Source organism: Oncorhynchus keta, chromosome 6, assembly GCF_023373465.1.
Source record: "Oncorhynchus keta strain PuntledgeMale-10-30-2019 chromosome 6, Oket_V2, whole genome shotgun sequence".
NCBI classification, from domain to species: domain Eukaryota; kingdom Metazoa; phylum Chordata; class Actinopteri; order Salmoniformes; family Salmonidae; genus Oncorhynchus; species Oncorhynchus keta.
In genome coordinates this window covers 20192928-20212829 of record NC_068426.1, presented here as the reverse complement: position 1 = coordinate 20212829, position 19902 = coordinate 20192928, and the positions used below count along the sequence as shown (strand labels likewise).

Below are 19902 nucleotides of genomic sequence, written 5' to 3'. Positions count from 1 at the left end.
ATTTTATCTCCCTAGTTGAGCCCTTGTATGTTACTTTGTTGTAGAGTTCAGGGGCTGAAGATTTACTGCAGTAATAGACATTCTCCTCTCTGGCAGCTTCTATACTCTGGTCTTCACTTGCATGCAGCTCAACCAATCAAACTGTCTTAAACCAATTCCTGCATTTTCTACACACATCCTGTGCATGTCCTAGGAGTGAGTGCTCTCTATGTGTATGCCTTCTGTGTGCACAGATCTGTTAAACCCATCTTTACCAAATAGATACATTTATTGGGTTCTGAATGGTCTTCTGTTCAGATTGAGAAGTGTTAAAATGGAGCAACGCAAGCTGAATGACCAAGCAAACTCACTAGTGGACCTTGCAAAGGTAAGCTGGACTGACAAACGTCACATATTCCAGTTTATTTTGGTTGTGAAGTTTGGTTGTGCATTTGGATTGATCTCTATCTAACCCACTTTTTGATTTGAAGGATTCCATTTGATACATGTGATATCGACGCATCGGGTGAATTAGTAACACCTTTTCATATAAAACAAACAAAGTCTACAGGTGTCAAATAAACAGACTTTTTCATATGAATGTTAAGAGGAACCAGTTGTGTACGGTCATTGGAAGAAAATAAGACACGATATATTTCCACTTCTTGAACTGGGTGCAGGATAGCCCGGTCCCAGATCTGTTTGAGCTCTTGCCAACTCCATTGCTGTCATTGGCATGACAATGAGTTGGCAGGATAGCACATTAAAACAGACTGGCACTCAGGGTAGATGCAGAACTGTTGTTGATGGAAACATACAGTATCTTGGTTTCAAAGATGATAAGAAGATATGCATATTATAAGGGGTGAAAAATTATAAGAATCACTATGGGGAACCCTCCAATGTAAAAATCCTTGAATTGAGGATTTAAAGATGCACATTTCTGCATGTCAAAACGATCTCCGAGGGGGAACCCATTTTCCCCAGCATTTCCAACCCTGGTTGTTAGTGGAAACCTACAATATCTTGATTTTAAAGATTATATAAAAGGTATGCATATTATTTTATGAGATCAGGATCCCCACCCTGATAGGTAAGTAAAACTGTAATTTATATGTCATCAGTTTGTCAAATACCTTAAGGTTTGGTTTTCCAGACTGAGATTAAGCCTAGTCCTGGATTAAAATGCATGGTCAAGGAGAATCTTGAAAGGGCTTTTTAGTCCAGGAGTTATCTTAATCTGTGTCTGGGAAACCGCCCCTTGATGGTAATTAACACATTGCTATGTTTCAGCAAATCTCTCTATGGTGTTTATCCTTTGATGCACTAAACAGAAGTTGACAAACCTTAGGGAAAGACCTGGCACAGAGCCAGCCTGACGCAGCAACAAAAACATTAAGGGAAGGGAAACATGCTGTGAGTGTGATGTGATGATTCAGCCAGAAATATAGCAGGGAGAGAGTTGGAGAGCTTTGACATTAAAATATCCACCACGGTCAAATCAGTTTCATGCTACCATGCCACGAAAGACATTAGCTAGTTAATATTACAGTCACCCAGGGCTATGAAACAAGTGGCTCACGGTGAGTTAGAAAGGTGGTTGACATTTGGGAAGAAGATGACTCATACAGTCATCTTTAATCATTGTCATAAGTGGCTTTCGCCACCAGAGGGCAGCATAGCATTACAAATCACAGTACATGAGCTCCCTGTGGATCGATAGAGCTGTATAATGGAGCTTAAAATAACTTTGGCAGCTGCATAGCCTCTGCAAAGCTATGAGAAATCCCTCGCATAGCAGTGGTTTCCCTACAGTTGTAAAAACAAATACCTCTATTTGGGGCGTAACATAAAGCAGGCTATCATTTGAGTCAGAATATATTAATACAGTAGTAGGCCTACAGTTAAGAGAATCAAACTCCCTTTTCAGCATTTGTCCTCACCTTGAATAAGCCTTTTATTATTGAAAATGCAGGATATTATTTTTCTTTATGATTTTCATTGTAATTTTCTACACTTGTCTTTTTACTGAGTTTGGAGCCATTATAATTTCAGCTACTTGTGGTATTGGATTACAGTAACAGGGTTTTAGTACATCAAAGGCCTATGTATACCCACAGGTAATTTCCTGCATCCAGTCGGCTTAATCAGAGTCTGAAATCAGCCCACAATGCACAGTCGTGTAGGCTTACACAAGCGTTTTTGTGCCTTAACTGAATATACTTACAGTCCCAGTCTACTCTTGACAGAGTTCTGGTTTTATTTTATTAGTGCTGTATTATAAAGATTTAATTAATTTTCAGTTTAATTTTTCATGATTAACTGAGGCAAACTCGAGTCAGTTCATTGGTGTCTATCCAAAATTCACTTGTTACCTCCAGAAAATCTCAAATTTAGGCAGTTCTACATCTCATAATGTTGCATTTTGCTATTGCCTCAAGGTTCCATCCTTATTTTCATAAAGTTCCAAGATAAATGTAAAGACTCTAACCATGTCAATTCTAATTTCCTTGATCATCTGTGGAAATTGCCTTTTAAAATATCATAGGAAGTGATGAGTGGCTCTGGTAGTGATGCAACGTAGTGAAACCCTATCTGCCCACCCAAGTTGGAGCGCCAGGGTGGTGAAAAGCTGTCAGTGTTGTTTTGGCCCGAGGTGGATCGCTGTGATTCTAAACAAGCCACCCAGCCCATTATTCCTACCCCAAATGAGGAAAGGACAAGGTAAGTGATGGATGGATGGCATTGGCCACATGCTGGCAGCGATTGTTCTCATAGTGAACATTAGCTCAGTACACAGCAGCCCTCTCCCAATCTCCAGCCCCCCGGGAACTGGATATCTCACTGTTTGGTAACATGCCATGTGTCGAGAGGAAGAAGATCAACTTCCTGGTCCAGAAGTTAGTAAGTGTATACAGCAGAATTTCTCTGCAAGTTATCAAGTAATATTTTATTGGCTTATTTACAGCATCAGGTTTTGTTTGTTGTGATGGAGATCTGTGAAATTTGAATTGCCCGTATCCAAACACGTTTTATTATATTTCTTAACACTTTTTCAAGATGGTTGAAAAGACAGAGCCAGTTGTCTTGTAGCACTGAGAATAGCTGCAGACTGAGTTCAGTTCTGCCACGGAGGGCAGACTAATAATCTGAAAAAAATCATCTCCAGGGAACAGTTTAGTGTTGTAGTGGGAAACAGTGGCATGATTAGATACTTAGAATGATGCAACTGATAATAAAATTATTCACAAGCTGTTCCTTTTAAGAAGTATACATTTCATGCTGGTTCTTTTCAACGAAGGGGCAACTCATAACTTCAATTTCAGTCAAACTTTCACTTAGCCTTTTGACATCCATGACTAAGTGAAAATGTGACAAAATTAGGATTTGCCCCTCAAATGGCTCTGGACAGATTGCCATTGTAAATAAGAATTTGTTCTTATTTACTGACTTGCCTGTGTAAATAAAGGTTATTAAAATATACAAAATAAGGTAAATAAAACAAATAATTTTACAATTGCCTGCAACTTCTAGCCTAAAACACCCCATGCTCTGTAAGGGTCTCACCCTCTTACTATGACTGAGTGTCTTTCCTCCTCCAGACTCAGAACATCATGTATGACCTGATCTCAGACCTGAACGAGAGAGGGGAGGACATGGAGAAGAGGATCGCCCTGCTGGAGACCAAGCTGGAGACTTTGCTGGGGAACCTGCAAGCCCTGCCAGGACTCATCAGCCAGGTCATCGGCCAGCAGCACAGGGACTTCTTGGAGGTGCAGCTCCAGCCGTACAACAAACACAGCCCTGAGCGATCGCAGTCTGTGTCCAGACGGAGGTCATCCTCCACTGCACCACCCACCTCCTCCGAGAGCAGCTAGAGTCCAAGGGGAACACCTACAGAGAAGACTTTTGCCATCATATGGCCAAGTTGCATTTATTGTAAAGCCTTATGGTTTCAATAAGTATTATCCAAATTCTGATGACAGAATCCGAGCTACTGGGACAATGGATTTTAAAAGGGATGCTGTTTATTTTTATTACCTCAAAAGATGTTATCCTTGCTCTGGTGACATGACCATAGAAAATGATGCTTTCCTCAGTAAAAACTATTAGGCCTATCGATGGGGGGCTGTGATCAGAACTATACTCCATCTCTATGCAGAGGTAGCCAGTTTTAGGACAGTAAGGTTACCGGCCGGGTGTGAAGATAATGCACTAAAATAGTGCTTCTTCTCACGGACTTTGTGCTTTTGCTGGCTTGATTCAGTTACCGTGTTCCTTAAAGCAAGCTGAGAAATCACGGGACCTATCAATCAGCAAGCATTACAGTAATACTTTTTATTGAGGAAAAAGTGCTATTTCATGGACATGACTGAAACGAAGACAGAGGGCAGCACAAGAATGCACCCACATACTGTCACTCAGAGGTACCATATAGAGCTTGAAATATATATTTTAGGTTAGAAACAGCATCAAACTAGGGAGTTTTTTCTTTTGCAGAATGCCCCTGTAGAATGACTATTTTTTGGGCCACACTGCAAACAATTGAATCCTCTTATCAAAATGAATGCATCTAAATCTGTACTTGCACTTACTTTTTAATCATTGCACTTCAATGCTGACTGACGTATGATATAAATCTGTGTTGCTCATTAAAATAAGAAAAATGTAGATGTTTGGGCATGGACTTATGGTCAATTGTCAATTAATTAATTCATTTGTATTATTAGTGAAGAGGACTCAAGTCAAAGCCCTCATGCTATGTACCACAAAGGGACCTCAATTTAAAACTGATAGGCTACTGAAATGAATACTTTCAATGATCACAAACACAGTTTGCTCTTTCCTCAACATATCTCAACCCTTGTCCTGGAAGCACTTAGTATGTATGCTGGTTTTTGCCTCAAACTGAGCAACAATAGTTGGATGCAATGCAAACCAATAACTCTGTAGCCACTTTTGAAAGTAAATTCATATTTTTGTACTTTCATGAGGATAAGCACACCTCCGCACACCTCTTACAGCATACGTTCTTCAACACAAATAATGACGGAGAGATATGAACAGAATACATGATGTAAAACATTAATTGGTTGAGGTGAAATGCAGCATATTCAACATATCTTCCATTAAACCATCCAGGACCAAGGTTAAGATACCTGGGAATACACATTGTTAATTCAAAAGGAATGTATAAAAGATGGTATAGCAATTTACTGTATTAGAGGGCTGGGCCTGGTCACTAAAATGTCAAAACCTAACTGCAAAAAAAAAAACCTCTCTCTGACACATATAATTGTGGGGGGAATATTGTAGGTGCTCAAGATTATAGAATTAGATTTCAACAAAGCTTTGTCCCTTTGTTTAAAACAGCAATAGCTTGGCCACTAGCCAGTCATAAAGGTAAACTTCCACCAGTTATACACATTTTGGCAATATGCACCCTCCCTCTGCAAGGTTTTCAGAAGTTAGATGAGTGTGCCAGGATCATCCGGTGGGCATTTATCTAGTCAACTTCCTGCAATGACATTGTCCAACCAACCAAAAGCTCAATCCCATCTACAGTGTTGAATGTACTGTTGCTGGTTTTAGAGCTTTCAAACATTGGCAGTCAATCCAGAAATTTTAGCAACATAGAAACTTTTGAGATATTATGTACTGTATGCAAACAAAATATGAAACAATAAAAAAAAAAAAAGCATATTTACCAGATGTGTGTGCATTACTAATACTAAACCATTTGACTGGGGTGAGAGAGAGACCTGTTGCAAAACCATTGTAAATAAAAACCTATATTTATGTTTATTTATTTTCCCTTTTGTACATGAACTATTTGCACATCATTACAACACTGTATATAAACAGATGACAGTTGAAATGTCTTTATTATTTTGGAACTTTTGTAAGTAATGTTTACTGTACATTTTGTATTGTTTATGATCTATTTCACTTACTTTGGCAATGTAAACATATGTTTCCCATGCCAATAAAGCCCCTTGAATTGAAATTGAATTGAGAGAGAACATGCAGTAGCCTTTTAATGTGATTAGTTATGCAGTGTCAGATACATTCGTTTGATTTGTCAAATGCAAACCTGAAATGTGTTACATAATTTCTGCAAAGTGTATGTCATTGCTGTTACATGGAAGTGAGCAAATTTACATAAACCTGCAAACAACTTAATTCCGGTAGGTAGCGCCAACGGCGTCGCCGTTTTTTGAGTTATCGGTTTGCTCTCGAGTTTCTTTGGTTTGCCGGCTGCCTCTTCCTCCTAGCGAGAGCCGCAGGTTGAACACATGAGTGTTAGCTTTGGCTAGTTTGCCATTGTATACTTGCGTGATTTAATCGTTATGTGATATCATCTAAGGACCAGCTGCAAGATGAGTTTACTCGCCAAAATAGCAGAAATTGAGGCCGAGGTAAGTTAGCTAACGGTAGCGAATGCTCGCTGACGTTAGTTGTGATTCACGTTTTCGCTTGGCCACTTGACTAACGTTAAGGGAGCTAGCAACTATAGCTACTATGGCTAAAGTTAACTTGGCCAATTGAGGATGTAGCGTTACAATGGACCCCCCCCAACAAAAAAAATATATTATATAACATAATATGATGGCAGACACCGAGTCTGCGCATAGCTGGGTGTTATTTTGCTAAGAATTCTCAACTCTACGTTAGTCTATGATTCTAACGTAGTTGGCTACAGTAGTTAACTTTAGCTGGCTATGTGTTATTATTGGCAGGGTAACTAGTTGTCTGAAGATACCAACCTTACCTTTACGCCACAGATGGAACAGTGAGCCAGATGTTTGACCGGATGTGTAAATCCGAAGCATTTGGTTGGCGTTTCCACTCACCACCAAATATGGTGACAAGAGGAAGTCCAGCTGTGGCCGGCAGTGGGAGAAGATAGATTTTGACCGAAATTCTGCTCATTTTCTCATCGATGAAACATTTGATCTCAATACAGTTTCCTGTTCCCAAACCCGTAAACTGTTATGGACAAAGTTTTTGTAGACTTTACCCTTTGCCATAGTTTTCATTTTTTGTTTCTTTTTGGACTGCAAGGGCAAATTGAGTTATTGGCACACGTGCAAATATATGGGTCATTCCATGTCATTTCAGCAAGCCATGCCACCCACCATGTCAGATTGTTCTGAAATTGTTTCTTAAGTTAGAAACATAAGATTAGCTTTTGTGAATTTAATTTGATCTGAGAAATTAAGAAAATTGATTTCACCCAAATTGGCCCTTTTAATTTATAGGATTCACATAATATTCCAAAATATAGTACCCAACATCTGATTAAATCCAAACGTATTCCTACCATTGAGTAAGACATGAGGAATCCAATAAAATAGTCAAAGGCCAGCTCCAGAACCCCAACCCGCCAATACCATCCCATCAACCAGTATACAGAATCGGTTTTCTATGTCTAACAACTGGTATGGAGATGCGGCTTGGAGTATTGCTTCTTCGTCCTTTGTAATGTATTTCATGTGAATCTGATGATCTTTAGTCCCCCCTGTTTAGATAAATTAACCATTGAAGTCCTTTTGCATGTTTTACCCGCTAGATGCCGCTTTTCCTGCTACTGTCGCCACACCCTTCTATCAATTTTTCTTGTCTTGTGTTTATTTAAGGGATCACAACATTTTCTTTGCAACTTTGTGTAGAAAACTATTATCTTTTGCTCCTGATGAAAATAAATGTGGTGGTCAACCCAACTCTCCTTGAAAAGTCCAACAAATAGCAGCTCTCTGAGAGGGCTATCTGTATGGTGCAATTCTCATATGAAGACTTTTCCTACAAACCCAAAACTTTGATGGAGAAATGGGATAGTGACTAAAATCTTGTCACAACCCTAATAAAATAATACAATTATAAACCTTTGCATTGTAAGTCATGTTTTTCAATACAATTATTAGAAAACATCTATATGTGTTTGGTGACCTTTTTATAATTTTATTGGATTCCTCATGTCTTACTAATTGTTAGGAAGAATTATGGCCCAAATCAGATGCTGGGTACTATATTTATTGAAGATTATATGAAACCTATTATGGCAAATTTGAGCGCAATCAATTAGCTTAATATTCAAACAAAATAATGTTTCAGGAATGCTAATCTTATCGGAGACAGTGTGTGTCAATCCTATTTATTTATTTATTTTTTAAATTGGAATGACTCACATGCTAGAACGTGCCAATAGGATCTCACTAGCTTGCGCTTGGCTCTGCCCACCTTGCTTGTTCTGGAAATGACAGGCAGTGGTCTGTCTTTGGTTAGTTATAAAAAATATTTGGTTACTTGTTCACACTGACCTGTGTCATGTAAAAATTTTCCCAGCCTGAAATTGTTCCCAATCGTTCTGATTGTAACGTTGTTGTAAAAATGTTCACAGTGTGAAATAATTTCACACACGTCTGTGTGGATGGCTAAACTGGTGCAGATGTTTCTCTTTGATTTAGCTAGCAGAATTAGCGGTAAACTGGTCAAGATGGCTTGTTCTCAGAGGTGTGCTGTTTTAACTTGTATGTATAGCTAACGAACAAACAGGCACTGTAAATCGAAACCGTAGCTCCCAAGTCTTTGCAATCTATTTAAAAAATATATACACTGCTCAAAAAAATAAAGGGAACACTTAAACAACACAATGTAACTCCAAGTCAATCACACTTCTGTGAAATCAAACTGTCCACTTAGGAAGCAACACTGATTGACAATACATTTCACATGCTGTTGTGCAAATGGAATAGACAACAGGTGGAAATTATAGGAAATTAGCAAGACACCCCCAATAAAGGAGTGGTTCTGCAGGTGGTGACCACTTCTCAGTTCCTATGCTTCCTGGCTGATGTTTTGGTCACTTGAATGCTGGCGGTGCTTTCACTCTAGTGGTAGCATGAGACGGAGTCTACAACCCACACAAGTGGCTCAGGTAGTGCAGCTCATCCAGGATGGCACATCAATGCGAGCTGTGGCAAGAAGGTTTGCTGTGTCTGTCAGCGTAGTGTCCAGAGCATGGAGGCGCTACCAGGAGACAGGCCAGTACATCAGGAGATGTGGAGGAGGCCCAGCAGCAGGACCGCTACCTCCGCCTTTGTGCAAGGAGGAGCACTGCCAGAGCCCTGCAAAATGACCTCCAGCAGGCCACAAATGTGCATGTGTCTGCTCAAACGGTCAGAAACAGACTCCATGAGGGTGGTATGAGGGCCCGACGTCCACAGGTGGGGGGTGTGCTTACAGCCCAACACCGTGCAGGACGTTTGGCATTTGCCAGAGAACACCAAGATTGGCAAATTCGCCACTGGCGCCCTATGCTCTTCACAGATGAAAGCAGGTTCACACTGAGCACATGTGACAGATGTGACAGTCTGGAGACGCTGTGGAGAACGTTCTGCTGCCTGCAACATCCTCCAGCATGACCGGTTTGGCGGTGGGTCAGTCATGGTGTGGGGTGGCATTTCTTTGGGGGCCACCCAGCCCTCCATGTGCTCGCCAGAGGTAGCCTGACTGCCATTAGGTATCAAGATGAGATCCTCAGACCCCTTGTGAGACCATATGCTGGTGCGGTTGGCCCTGGGTTCCTTCTAATGCAAGACAATGCTAGACCTCATGTGGCTGGAGTGTGTCAGCAGTTCCTGCAAGAGGAAGGCATTGATGCTATGGACTGGCCTGCCCGTTCCCCAGACCTGAATCCAATTGAGCACATCTGGGACATCATGTCTCGCTCCATCCACCAACGCCACGTTGCACTACAGACTGTCCAGGAGTTGGCGGATGCTTTAGTCCAGGTCTGGGAGGAGATCCCTCAGGAGACCATCCGCCACCTCATCAGGAGCATGCCCTGGCGTTGTAGGGAGATCATACAGGTACGTGGGTGGAGTTGATCCATTTGATTTCCATTGATCATTTTTGTGTGATTTTGTTGTCAGCACATTCAACTATGTAAAGAAAAAAGTATTTCATAAGAATATTTCATTCATTCAGATCTAGGATGTGTTATTTTAGTGTTCCCTTAATTTTTTTGAGCAGTGTATAAATATATATTTATAAAAATAATGTAATTTTTAAAAATTAAAATGTAAATTTTTTTATTTTAAATCTCTCCTCAAATCAACCCTCAGCACTTTGACGCGCAAGTTTGGGTATTTATATGCTGACCTCACACTTCACAAGCTTCTGATTGGTCAGAGTCAATACTCCTGGCCACCATTGATTGGCAGATGTGTGAAGCAAATGCGCGTGCCCACAGAACAGTTTTTCGTTGTTGAGGGACGATGTGAGAGAAACAATCTCAGCCATCCACATAAAGAGATGCGCGTGCAATTATCGAAGGGGGGAAATGTTCACCCTGGGAGACATTTTACTGCATGATGTCAGAACGATTGAGAACTATTTCATGCTGGGAAGATTTTTACATGACAATCTGCACTGGGTTCGGAACGCAATCATGGTTACATTATTTGTGTGGTCAAGATATGGGTTGGAAAATGTACCTCAATGCAGGGATAGGACATGCCACTGTACTGCAAATTTCTTTCAATCTATTCAAATTTTATTGGTCACGTACACAGATTTGAAGATGTTGCAGGTGCAACAAAATGCTTGTGTTTCTAGCTCCAACAGTGCAGTAATACGCACATAATCCAAGAATGAGCAATGTCAGAGTCCGGAACATAAATAGATATACACTGAGTGTACAAAACATTAGCAACACCCCTTTTGTCCTCAGAACAGCCTCAATTCGTGATGGCATGGACACTGCAAGGTGTCAAAAGTGTTCCACAGGGATTCAGGCCCATGTTGACTCCAATGCTTCCCATGGTTGTGTCAAGTTGGCTGGATGTCCTTTGGGTGGTGGACCATTCTTGATACACACATGAAACTGTTTAGCGTAAAAACCAAGCAGCGTTGCAGTTCTTGGTACACTCAAACCGGTGTGCCTGGCACCTACAGTACTACCATACCCCATTCAGAGGCACTTTAATCTTGTGTCTTGACCATTCACCAAATGGCACACATACACATGTCTCAATGCTTGAAAATCCTTCTTTAACCAGTCTCCTCCCTCCATCTGCACTGATTGAAGTGGATTTCACAGGTGACATCAATAAGGGATCATAGCTTTCTCCTGGTCAGTCTGCCATGGAAATAAAGGTGTTTGGAATGTTTTGTATACCGGCCAGTTTATTGCGTACACCGCCCCATTGTGGAGTGGCAGGTAGCCTAGTGGTTAGAGCAATGGACTAGTAACCGAAAGGTTGCAAGATCGAATCCCCAAGCTGACAAGGTAAAAAACTGTCATTCTGCCCCTGAACAAGGCAGTTAACCCACTGTTCCTAGGCTGTCATTGAAAATAAGAATTTGTCCTTCACTGACTTGCCAAGTTAAATAAAGGTAAAAAAAATATATATATATAAAAATCACAAATGGATCATGTGGCTTGTTATGTGAAGCAGGCAGAATCAGCAAAACGAGTGACCTAAGCGACTTTGAGTGTGGTATGATCGTCAGTGCCAAGCTCGCCAGATCCAGTATCTCAGAAATGGATGAGAGCGGTCGAAGGAGAATGGCAAAAATCATGCAAGCGAGCAGGCGGCCACAAACAGACAAATAACAGCTTAGTACAATAGTGGTGTACAGAACGCACAACTCGTTGATCCTTGTCACGGATGGGCTATTGCAGCAGATGACCATAGCGGGTTCCACTCCTATCAGCTCCTAGCGGCTCCAGTGGGCACGTGATCACCAACACTGGAGAATTGAGAAGTGGAAAAACATTGCCTGGAACATGACAGTAAGTTTTGTTTACTTGAGTGGCCTGCACAGTCCCCAGACCTCAACCCAATAGAGCATCTTTGAGATGAGATGGAACCGGCTGATCGCAGCATGAATGTACTGCCGTCCAATCTGCAGCAACTGCGTGATGCCATTGCTTCAGCATGGACCAACATCCCTGTGGAACGTTTCCGACACCTTGTGGAATACCCTGAATAATTCAGTCTGTTCTGGAGGCAAGGGGATCGTATGTACAGTGGGGCAAAAAAGTATTTAGTCAGCCACCAATTGTGCAAGTTCTCCCACTTAAAAAGACGAAGCCTGTAATTTTCATCATAGGGGCACTTCAACTATGACAGACAAAATGAGGGGAAAAAATCCAGAAAATCACATTTGTAGGATTTTTAATGAATTTATTTGCAAATTATGGTGGAAAATAAATATTTGGTCAATAACAAAAGTTTATCTCAATACTTTGTTATATACCCTTTGTTGGCAATGACAGAGGTCAAACGTTTTCTGTAAGTCTTCACAAGGTTTTCACACACTGTTGCTGGTATTTTGGCCCATTCCTCCATGCAGATCTCCTCTAGAGCAGTGACGTTTTGGGGCTGTTGCTGGGCAACACGGACTTTCAACTCACTCCAAAGATTTTCTATGGGGTTGAGATCTGGAGACTGGCTAGGCCACTCCAGGACCTTGAAATGCTTCTTATGAAGCCACTCCTTCGTTGTCCGGGCGGTGTGTTTGGGATCATTGTCATGCTGAAAGACTCGTTTCATCTTCAAGGTACTAAACGATATCATAACCGCCATCGATAAAAGACAGTACCGTGCAGCCGTCTTCATCGACATGGCCAAGGCTTTCGACTCTGTCAATCACCATATTCTTATCAGCAGACTCAGTAGCCTCAGTTTTTCTAATGACTGCCTTGCCTGGTTCACCAACTACTTTGCAGACAGAGTTCAGTGTGTCAAATCGGAGGGCATGTTGTCCGGTCCTCTGGCAGTCTCTATGGGGGTGCCACAGGGTTCAATTCTCGGGCCGACTCTTTTCTCTGTATATATCAATGATGTTGCTCTTGCTGCAGGCAATTCCCTGATCCACCTCTACGCAGACGACAACATTCTGTATACTTCTGGCCCTTCCTTGGACACTGTGCTATCTAACCTCCAAACGAGCTTCAATGCCATACAACACTCCTTCCGTGGCCTCCAACTGCTCTTAAACGCCAGTAAAAACCAAATGCATGCTTTTCAACCGTTCGCTGCCTGCACCCGCATGCCCGACGAGCATCACCACCCTGGATGGTTCCGACCTAGAATATGTGGACATCTATAAGTACCTAGGTGTCTGGCTAGACTGTAAACTCTCCTTCCAGACTCATATCAAACATCTCCAATCTAAAATCAAATCTAGAGTCGGCTTTCTATTCCGCAACAAAGCCTCCTTCACTCACGCCGCCAAACTTACCCTAGTAAAACTGACTATCCTACCGATCCTCGACTTCGGCGATGTCATCTACAAAATAGCTTCCAATACTCTACTCAGCAAACTGGATGCAGTTTCACAGTGCCATCCATTTTGTTACTAAAGCACCTTATACCACCTACCACTGCGACCTGTATGCTCTAGTCGGCTGGCCCTCGCTACATATTCGTCACCAGACCCACTGGCTCCAGGTCATCTTCAAGTCCATGCTAGGTAAAGCTCCGCCTTATCTCAGTTCACTGGTCACGATGGCAACACCCACCCATAGCACGCGCTCCAGCAAGTGTATCTCACTGATCATCCCTAAAGCCAACACCTCATTTGGCCACCTTTCGTTCCAGTTCTCTGCTGCCTGTGACTGAAACTAATTGCAAAAATCGCTGAAGTTGGAGACTTTTATCTCCCTCACCAACTTTAAACATCTGCAATCTGAGCAGCGAACCGATCACTGCAGCTGTACATAGTCTATCGGTAAATAGCCCACCCAATTTACCTACCTCATCCCCATACTGTTTATATTTATTTACTTTTCTGCTCTTTTGCACACCAGTATCTCTACCTGTACATGACCATCTGATCATTTATCACTCAATTATTCGCCTACCTCCTCATGCCTTTTGCACACAATGTAAATAGACTATTTTTTTCTTTTTTTTCTACTGTGTTATTGACTTGTTAATTGTTTACTCCATGTGTAACTATGTTGTTTTCTGTTCACACTGCTATGCTTTATCTTGGCCAGGTCGCAGTTGTAAATGAGAACTTGTTCTCAACTAGCCTACCTGGTTAAATAAATTATGTTTCCACCCCCATGCTTCACAGTAGGTATGGTGTTCTTTGGATGCAACTCAGCATTCTTTGTCCTCCAAACACAACGAGTTGAGTTTTTACCAAAAAGTTATATTTTGGTTTCACCTGACCATATAACATTCTCCCAATCTTCTTCTGGATCATCCAAATGCTCTCTAGCAAACTTCAGAGGGGCCTGGACATGTACTGGCTTAAGCAGGGGGACACGTCTGGCACTGCAGGATTTGAGTCCCTGGCGGCGTAGTGCGTTACTGATGGTAGGCTTTGTTACTTTGGTCCCAGTTCTCTGCAGGTCATTCACTAGGTCCCCCCGTGTGGTTCTGGGATTTTTGCTCACAGTTCTTGTGATCATTTTGACCCCACAGGGTGAGATCTTGCGTGGAGCCCCAGGTCGAGGGAGATTATCAGTGGTCTTGTATGTCTTCCATTTCCTAATAATTGCTCCCACAGTTGATTTCTTCAAACCAAGCTGCTTACCTATTGCTGATGCAGTCTTCCCAGCCTGGTGCAGGTCTACAATTTTGTTTCCGGTGTCCTTTGACAGCTCTTTGGTCTTGGCCATAGTGGAGTTTGGAGTGTGACTGTTTGAGGTTGGGGACAGGTGTCTTTTATACTGATAACAAGTTCAAACAGGTGCCATTAATGCAGGTAACAAGTGGAGGACAGAGGAGCCTCTTAAAGAAGAAGTTACAGGTCTGTGAGAGCCAGAAATCTTGCTTGTTTGTAGGTGACAAAATACTTATTTTCCACCATAATTTGCAAATACATTCATTAAAAATCCTACAATGTTATTTTCTGGATTTTTTTTTCTCATTTTGTCTGTCATAGTTGAAGTGTACCTGTGATGAAAATTACAGGCCTCTCATCTTTTTAAGTTGCACAATTGGTGGCTGACTAAATACTTTTTTGCCCCACTGTGTGTGTGTGTGTATATATATATACACACACACACACATATAAAAAGATGAGAGAAAGTAAGTATATATATAAAGTATATATGGTGTATTGACAGTATATTAATAGAAAAGGCATGTTTTTCCCTGCCTGTGACCACGGTTCCTACCTTCTGCGAAGGCTAAATAAACACCTGCCGCCCCCTGCGTTTTTTTCCTTTTTCTCCCTATTCATTACAATTTGCCTCATGCAGCGCGACACATCTCCTTCACATAGAGCTGATCAGGCTATTGATTGTGGCCTGTGGAATGTTGTCCCACTCAACTTCAATGGCTGTGCGAAGATTGTGGATATTGGCCGGAACTGGAATAACACTGTTGTGCAGAGCATCCCAAACTTGCTCAATGCGTGACATGTCTGGTAAGTATGCCGGCCATGGAAGAACTGGGACATTTTTAGCTTCCAGGAACTGTGTACAGATCCTTGCAAAATGGGGCCATGCATTTTTTTAACCTTTATTTAACTAGGCAAGTCAGTTAAGAACAAATTCTTATTTTCAATGACGGCCTAGGAACAGGGCCTTGTTCAGGGGCAGAACGACAGAATTGTATCGTGTCAGCTCGGGGATTTGAACTTGCAACCTTTCGGTTACTAGCCCAACGCTCTAACCACTGGGCTCCCCTGCCGCCCAGCAGTATCATGCTGAAACATAAAGTTATGGAGGTGGATGAATGGCACGACAATAGACCTCAGGATCTTGTGCATTCAAATTGCCATCGATAAAATGCAATTGTGTTTGTTGTCCGTAGTCTATGCATGCCCATACCATAACCCCACTGCAACCATGTGGCACTCTGTTCACAACGTTGACATTAGCAAACCGCTCGTCCACACACGTGCCATTGGAACACAGGAGTGATGGCTGCTGATAATGGGCCTCTGTACGCCTATGTAGATATTCCATTAAAAAAGTCAGCTGTTTCCAGCCAATAGTCATTTACAACATTAACAATGTCTACACTGTATTTCTGATACATTTTTTGTCCATTTAAATAACATAAAATGTATTTACTTTTCTTTCAAAAACAAGGAAATTTCAAAGTGACCCCAAACTTTTGAACGGTTGTGTGTGTGTGTGTGTGAGTATATATATATATAATGGTAGTATTTAAAGTGGATAAAGGTCAAATTTGCACTACAGTGGCATATCCCATCCCTGCATTGAGGTACGTTTTTCGACCCATGTATCGCGCCGGCACCACGGTGTCTTAATGCAACCATGATTACGTTCCGACCTCAGTGCAGCTCAGTATAAACAAGTGTAATGGTAGTGTTGGTGTCATGATGACAATATGTTTTCTTTATTAGTGATCAGTCGAAATCCAGCCATCACACAACTTGGCTCTGAACAAGTAGGCCTAGCTAATATTCTAGTCCCGATTTGTTGTATTGTGTAGAATATGAATGGATTAAAGCATCCTTTCTGTGTTGGGTAGATGGCTCGGACTCAGAAGAACAAAGCCACATCTAACCACTTGGGGCTGCTCAAAGCTCGCCTGGCCAAGATGAGGAGAGAACTTATCACACCAAAGGGAGGCAGTGGAGGAGGCACAGGGGAAGGTGAGTCCTGACTCCTGATCATCGTTCACTTTTAGAATGTGTCCCTTTGCAACACAACAGTGCAGTGGAGATGTAGCAAGTTGAGATTTACAAGCTCATGTCACATTGTAATGAATACTAATGTGTCACTCTGTTGTATAGGCTTTGATGTGGCAAAAACAGGTGACGCCCGTATCGGGTTTGTAGGCTTCCCCTCAGTGGGCAAGTCTACTTTACTAAGTAACCTGGCAGGGGTGTACTCAGAGGTGGCGGCCTATGAGTTTACCACCCTCACCACAGTACCAGGAGTGATCCGCTACAAGGGTGCCAAAATACAGGTACTTTACATGCGTCTTGTACCTTTCACACGGCACCTTAAGGCCAACAGAGGCCAATCTGTAACAATTGTGTTTATTTTTCTATTTAAGATGTTTTAGTATTAGGATGCGTATTCTACTTTTGTGTCTCCAAGCTCCTGGATCTTCCAGGTATCATCGAGGGGGCCAAAGATGGCAAGGGCAGAGGACGACAGGTCATCGCAGGTGATAACCATCAGTGAAGCATCAGAACCATACACAAACTACATGTGATAGTTTAGAGCACACATGTGCCACACTCACATACCTTGAAGGTAGTTTGTTACTGTGGTCTTTCTCTTCCCAGTGGCTCGGACCTGCAACCTGATCCTCATAGTGTTGGATGTTCTGAAGCCTCTGGGCCACAAGAAGCTGATTGAACACGAGCTGGAGGGTTTCGGAATCCGCCTCAACAAGCAGCCGCCCAACATCGGCTTCAAGAAGAAGGACAAAGGAGGCATCAACTTCACCGTCACAGTACGTGTGTTTAACACAAAGGTTTCACGTCCAGCTCAATCTGTCCCCATTTCTCTCTTGTGTCTCTGTCTCTTTTTAGAGCTGGCTTACTCTGGTGTTATTCCTGTCTCTCTCCTTCTCTCCAGTGTCCACAGAGTGAGCTGGACGGTGACGCAGTGAAGAGCATCCTGGCCGAGTACAAGATCCACAACGCTGACATCACCCTGCGCAGCGACTCCACTGCCGATGACCTCATCGACGTGGTGGAGGGAAACCGGTAAGCAGCTGAGCACTTTACAAACTCAGGGATGTAATCTTCCTGATTAAGCAGGAATTAATGTTTTTCTGACATAATCCTCCATTCATCTAGAATTGGGTCTGACCTATACCCCTTAGCCAAAAAGACTTCTATACCCCATTCCAAAGTATGGTCAGCGTTCCCCCACAGACCTGTTGACATACATGCTCTGTTTAATCCCACCAGAGTGTACATCCCCTGTATTTATGTGCTCAACAAAATCGACCAGATCTCCATTGAAGAGCTGGACATCATCTACAAGGTACCCCACTGTGTGCCCATCTCTGCCCATTCCCGCTGGAACTTTGATGACCTACTGGAGAAGATGTGGGACTACCTGCACCTAGTGCGCATGTAAGGAGGCGCTCTCTCAACCTAACAGCCCCTAGAAGAGACATATAGGGTTATTGGAATCCATATTACACTGCTTGGATAAATGTGTGTTTTGTGTCTAAATTAATAAATGATTTGAATGTGTTGTCCCCCAGATACACCAAACCCAAAGGCCAGCTTCCTGACTACACATCTCCAGTCGTTCTACCTACTGAACATACTGCAGTGGAGGACTTCTGTCTGAAGATTCATAAAAGCCTCCTCAAAGAATTAAAATAGTGAGTACTATACTATTAGCTAATGGCTTTTGTGCTAATGTTTTGGAAAAGACTGAGGTATACCCGCCCCAGTATTTAACCGATTAAAGCAACAATCCGTAAGAAATAATGTCCTTAAAACATTTAAAAATCACCAAATGCACTTAGGTGTCCAATGATAACGGTAGAATTACCCTACAAGGGAGAGCACAGCACACAGACACATATGACACAATGTTGCACCTGCCTGGCATTTTTCTAACTCTCTGTCTTCCTGTCCTTTCAGTGCTCTGGTATGGGGTGCTTCAGTGAAACACAACCCCCAGAAGGTGGGAAAAGACCATGTCATGGAAGATGAGGATGTAATCCAGCTGGTGAAAAAGTAAAAGTCTCCTGACTCTCTGCATCATGAACCCCCAAGCATATCCACGAGAACATCTGTCTTTGTTGTTCTCAATTTTATGTTGGAATTTTCAAACTGAAAATAAAAATGATATGAATGTCAATGTTACATTTCCCTCCCTCATTTACGCCCGTATGTGATCCATCGAAGAGGCCTTGAATCAAAAAATAATATCAAATAAACGCCATAAAAATGACTGACCTTTTTAATATGGAGTCATCGTCTTTTATTTTAGATCATTATAAAGGTCATTGGGTTTATGCCTGGAAAGATGCAATGTTATTCATGTTGAACAAATCTGAATTTACATAACTTCATAACATTCACATTTTCCTTCATATGAAATGCATCCAAATCCTGTCCAAGTGACATGGGTGTGTCCTGCTCCATCTGTCTATACTTTCACTGGAGAGACAGTTCTTATGAAATACATCCTAAAACACAGTGGGTGTATTCTATCTCCATCTCCTCTGGAAGTCAAGCCATACCTCTTACCCAGACACCGTCTCACGGTGTCCAATACAACGGCTTTAAAGTCCTGTCGGCCACTGATTTATATAACATTGATGATACAGTCAGTCAGGCTGGCATCCAACCCCCTCTCCAGCACGGACAGTCTCTAAGGTTAATCAGTTCATTCACTCAGATGCAGTCTGGGGACATTCTACCCCAGCTGTTCAGAAACACTGATAACCCACAGTAGTGAATAGCGTTGCATCAGATCTTGAAGCACTTTGGTGTGTATGGATTATTTAATGCCGATGTGTAGTAACCCAGCTGTATGAGATGGATCAGCCATTTTGTGTCAGAAGTCGCCACGTTAGCATTTTTTTTTGGGGGGGGGTTAGATGGATAGCATGATAGGGTCAGGTGGGAAATTTGCTCAGGACACTCAAAGTGCTGCCATGTGTTAATGATCACAGAACGTTTCACAGGACAGGACACATCTGATCAAATTTGATTTCAAAATAGCTTTTTATAACCTAATTTAGGCTACATGTCACGTTCTAGCATTTTATCTGAACCTATAAGCATACGATATCTGTCTATGATGTAGGGTGGTATGGGCATGGTATAGCTGCTCAGCAACCGGTAATTGTGAGTTTTGAATTGATCACTGCCTTTTTTAAAATTTGGCCAGAGTAAAGTCATAACTGAACACCATTATTATCAAGGCATACATACATTATGGCACACACCCTTTTTGCTCACACAACATATTTACTTTTTAAATTTGAAATGTTT

At 42.0% G+C, this 19902-nt stretch overlaps 2 protein-coding genes across 3 annotated transcripts in view; both read left to right on the top strand.

Moving 5' to 3' along the window:
* Positions 1 to 5991, top strand: part of LOC118385209 (small conductance calcium-activated potassium channel protein 2-like) — a 34507-nt gene extending 28516 nt beyond the window's left edge. The window contains exons 8-9 of one of the 2 annotated variants that reach the window (XM_035772160.2): positions 298 to 367; positions 3582 to 5991. In XM_035772160.2, the coding sequence (XP_035628053.1) occupies positions 298 to 367; positions 3582 to 3857 (346 nt within the window). In that variant the 3' untranslated portion in view covers positions 3858 to 5991. The remainder of the gene's footprint in view (positions 1 to 297; positions 368 to 3581) is intronic. The other variant, XM_035772161.2, reaches the window with a different exon arrangement.
* A 165-nt stretch (positions 5992 to 6156) lies between these two features.
* LOC118385210 (developmentally-regulated GTP-binding protein 1) lies at positions 6157 to 18866 on the top strand. Its single transcript, XM_035772162.2, has 9 exons — positions 6157 to 6398; positions 16452 to 16575; positions 16717 to 16892; positions 17027 to 17096; positions 17218 to 17387; positions 17513 to 17643; positions 17851 to 18018; positions 18153 to 18275; positions 18541 to 18866. The coding sequence occupies exons 1-9, from the start codon at positions 6360 to 6362 to the stop codon at positions 18638 to 18640; spliced, it is 1101 nt and encodes a 366-aa protein (XP_035628055.1). The 5' UTR covers positions 6157 to 6359; the 3' UTR covers positions 18641 to 18866.
* The last annotated feature ends 1036 nt before the right edge of the window (positions 18867 to 19902 follow it).

Bases quoted from the DNA above. Each gene is read 5' to 3' on its own strand.
- LOC118385210 (XM_035772162.2), top strand. From the start codon at position 6,360: ATGAGTTTACTCGCCAAAATAGCAGAAATTGAGGCCGAG. The intron at 16,576-16,716 runs GTGAGTCCTGAC...TCTGTTGTATAG, and splicing joins TGGAGGAGGCACAGGGGAAG to GCTTTGATGTGGCAAAAACA. The intron at 17,388-17,512 runs GTACGTGTGTTT...CCTTCTCTCCAG, and splicing joins GCATCAACTTCACCGTCACA to TGTCCACAGAGTGAGCTGGA.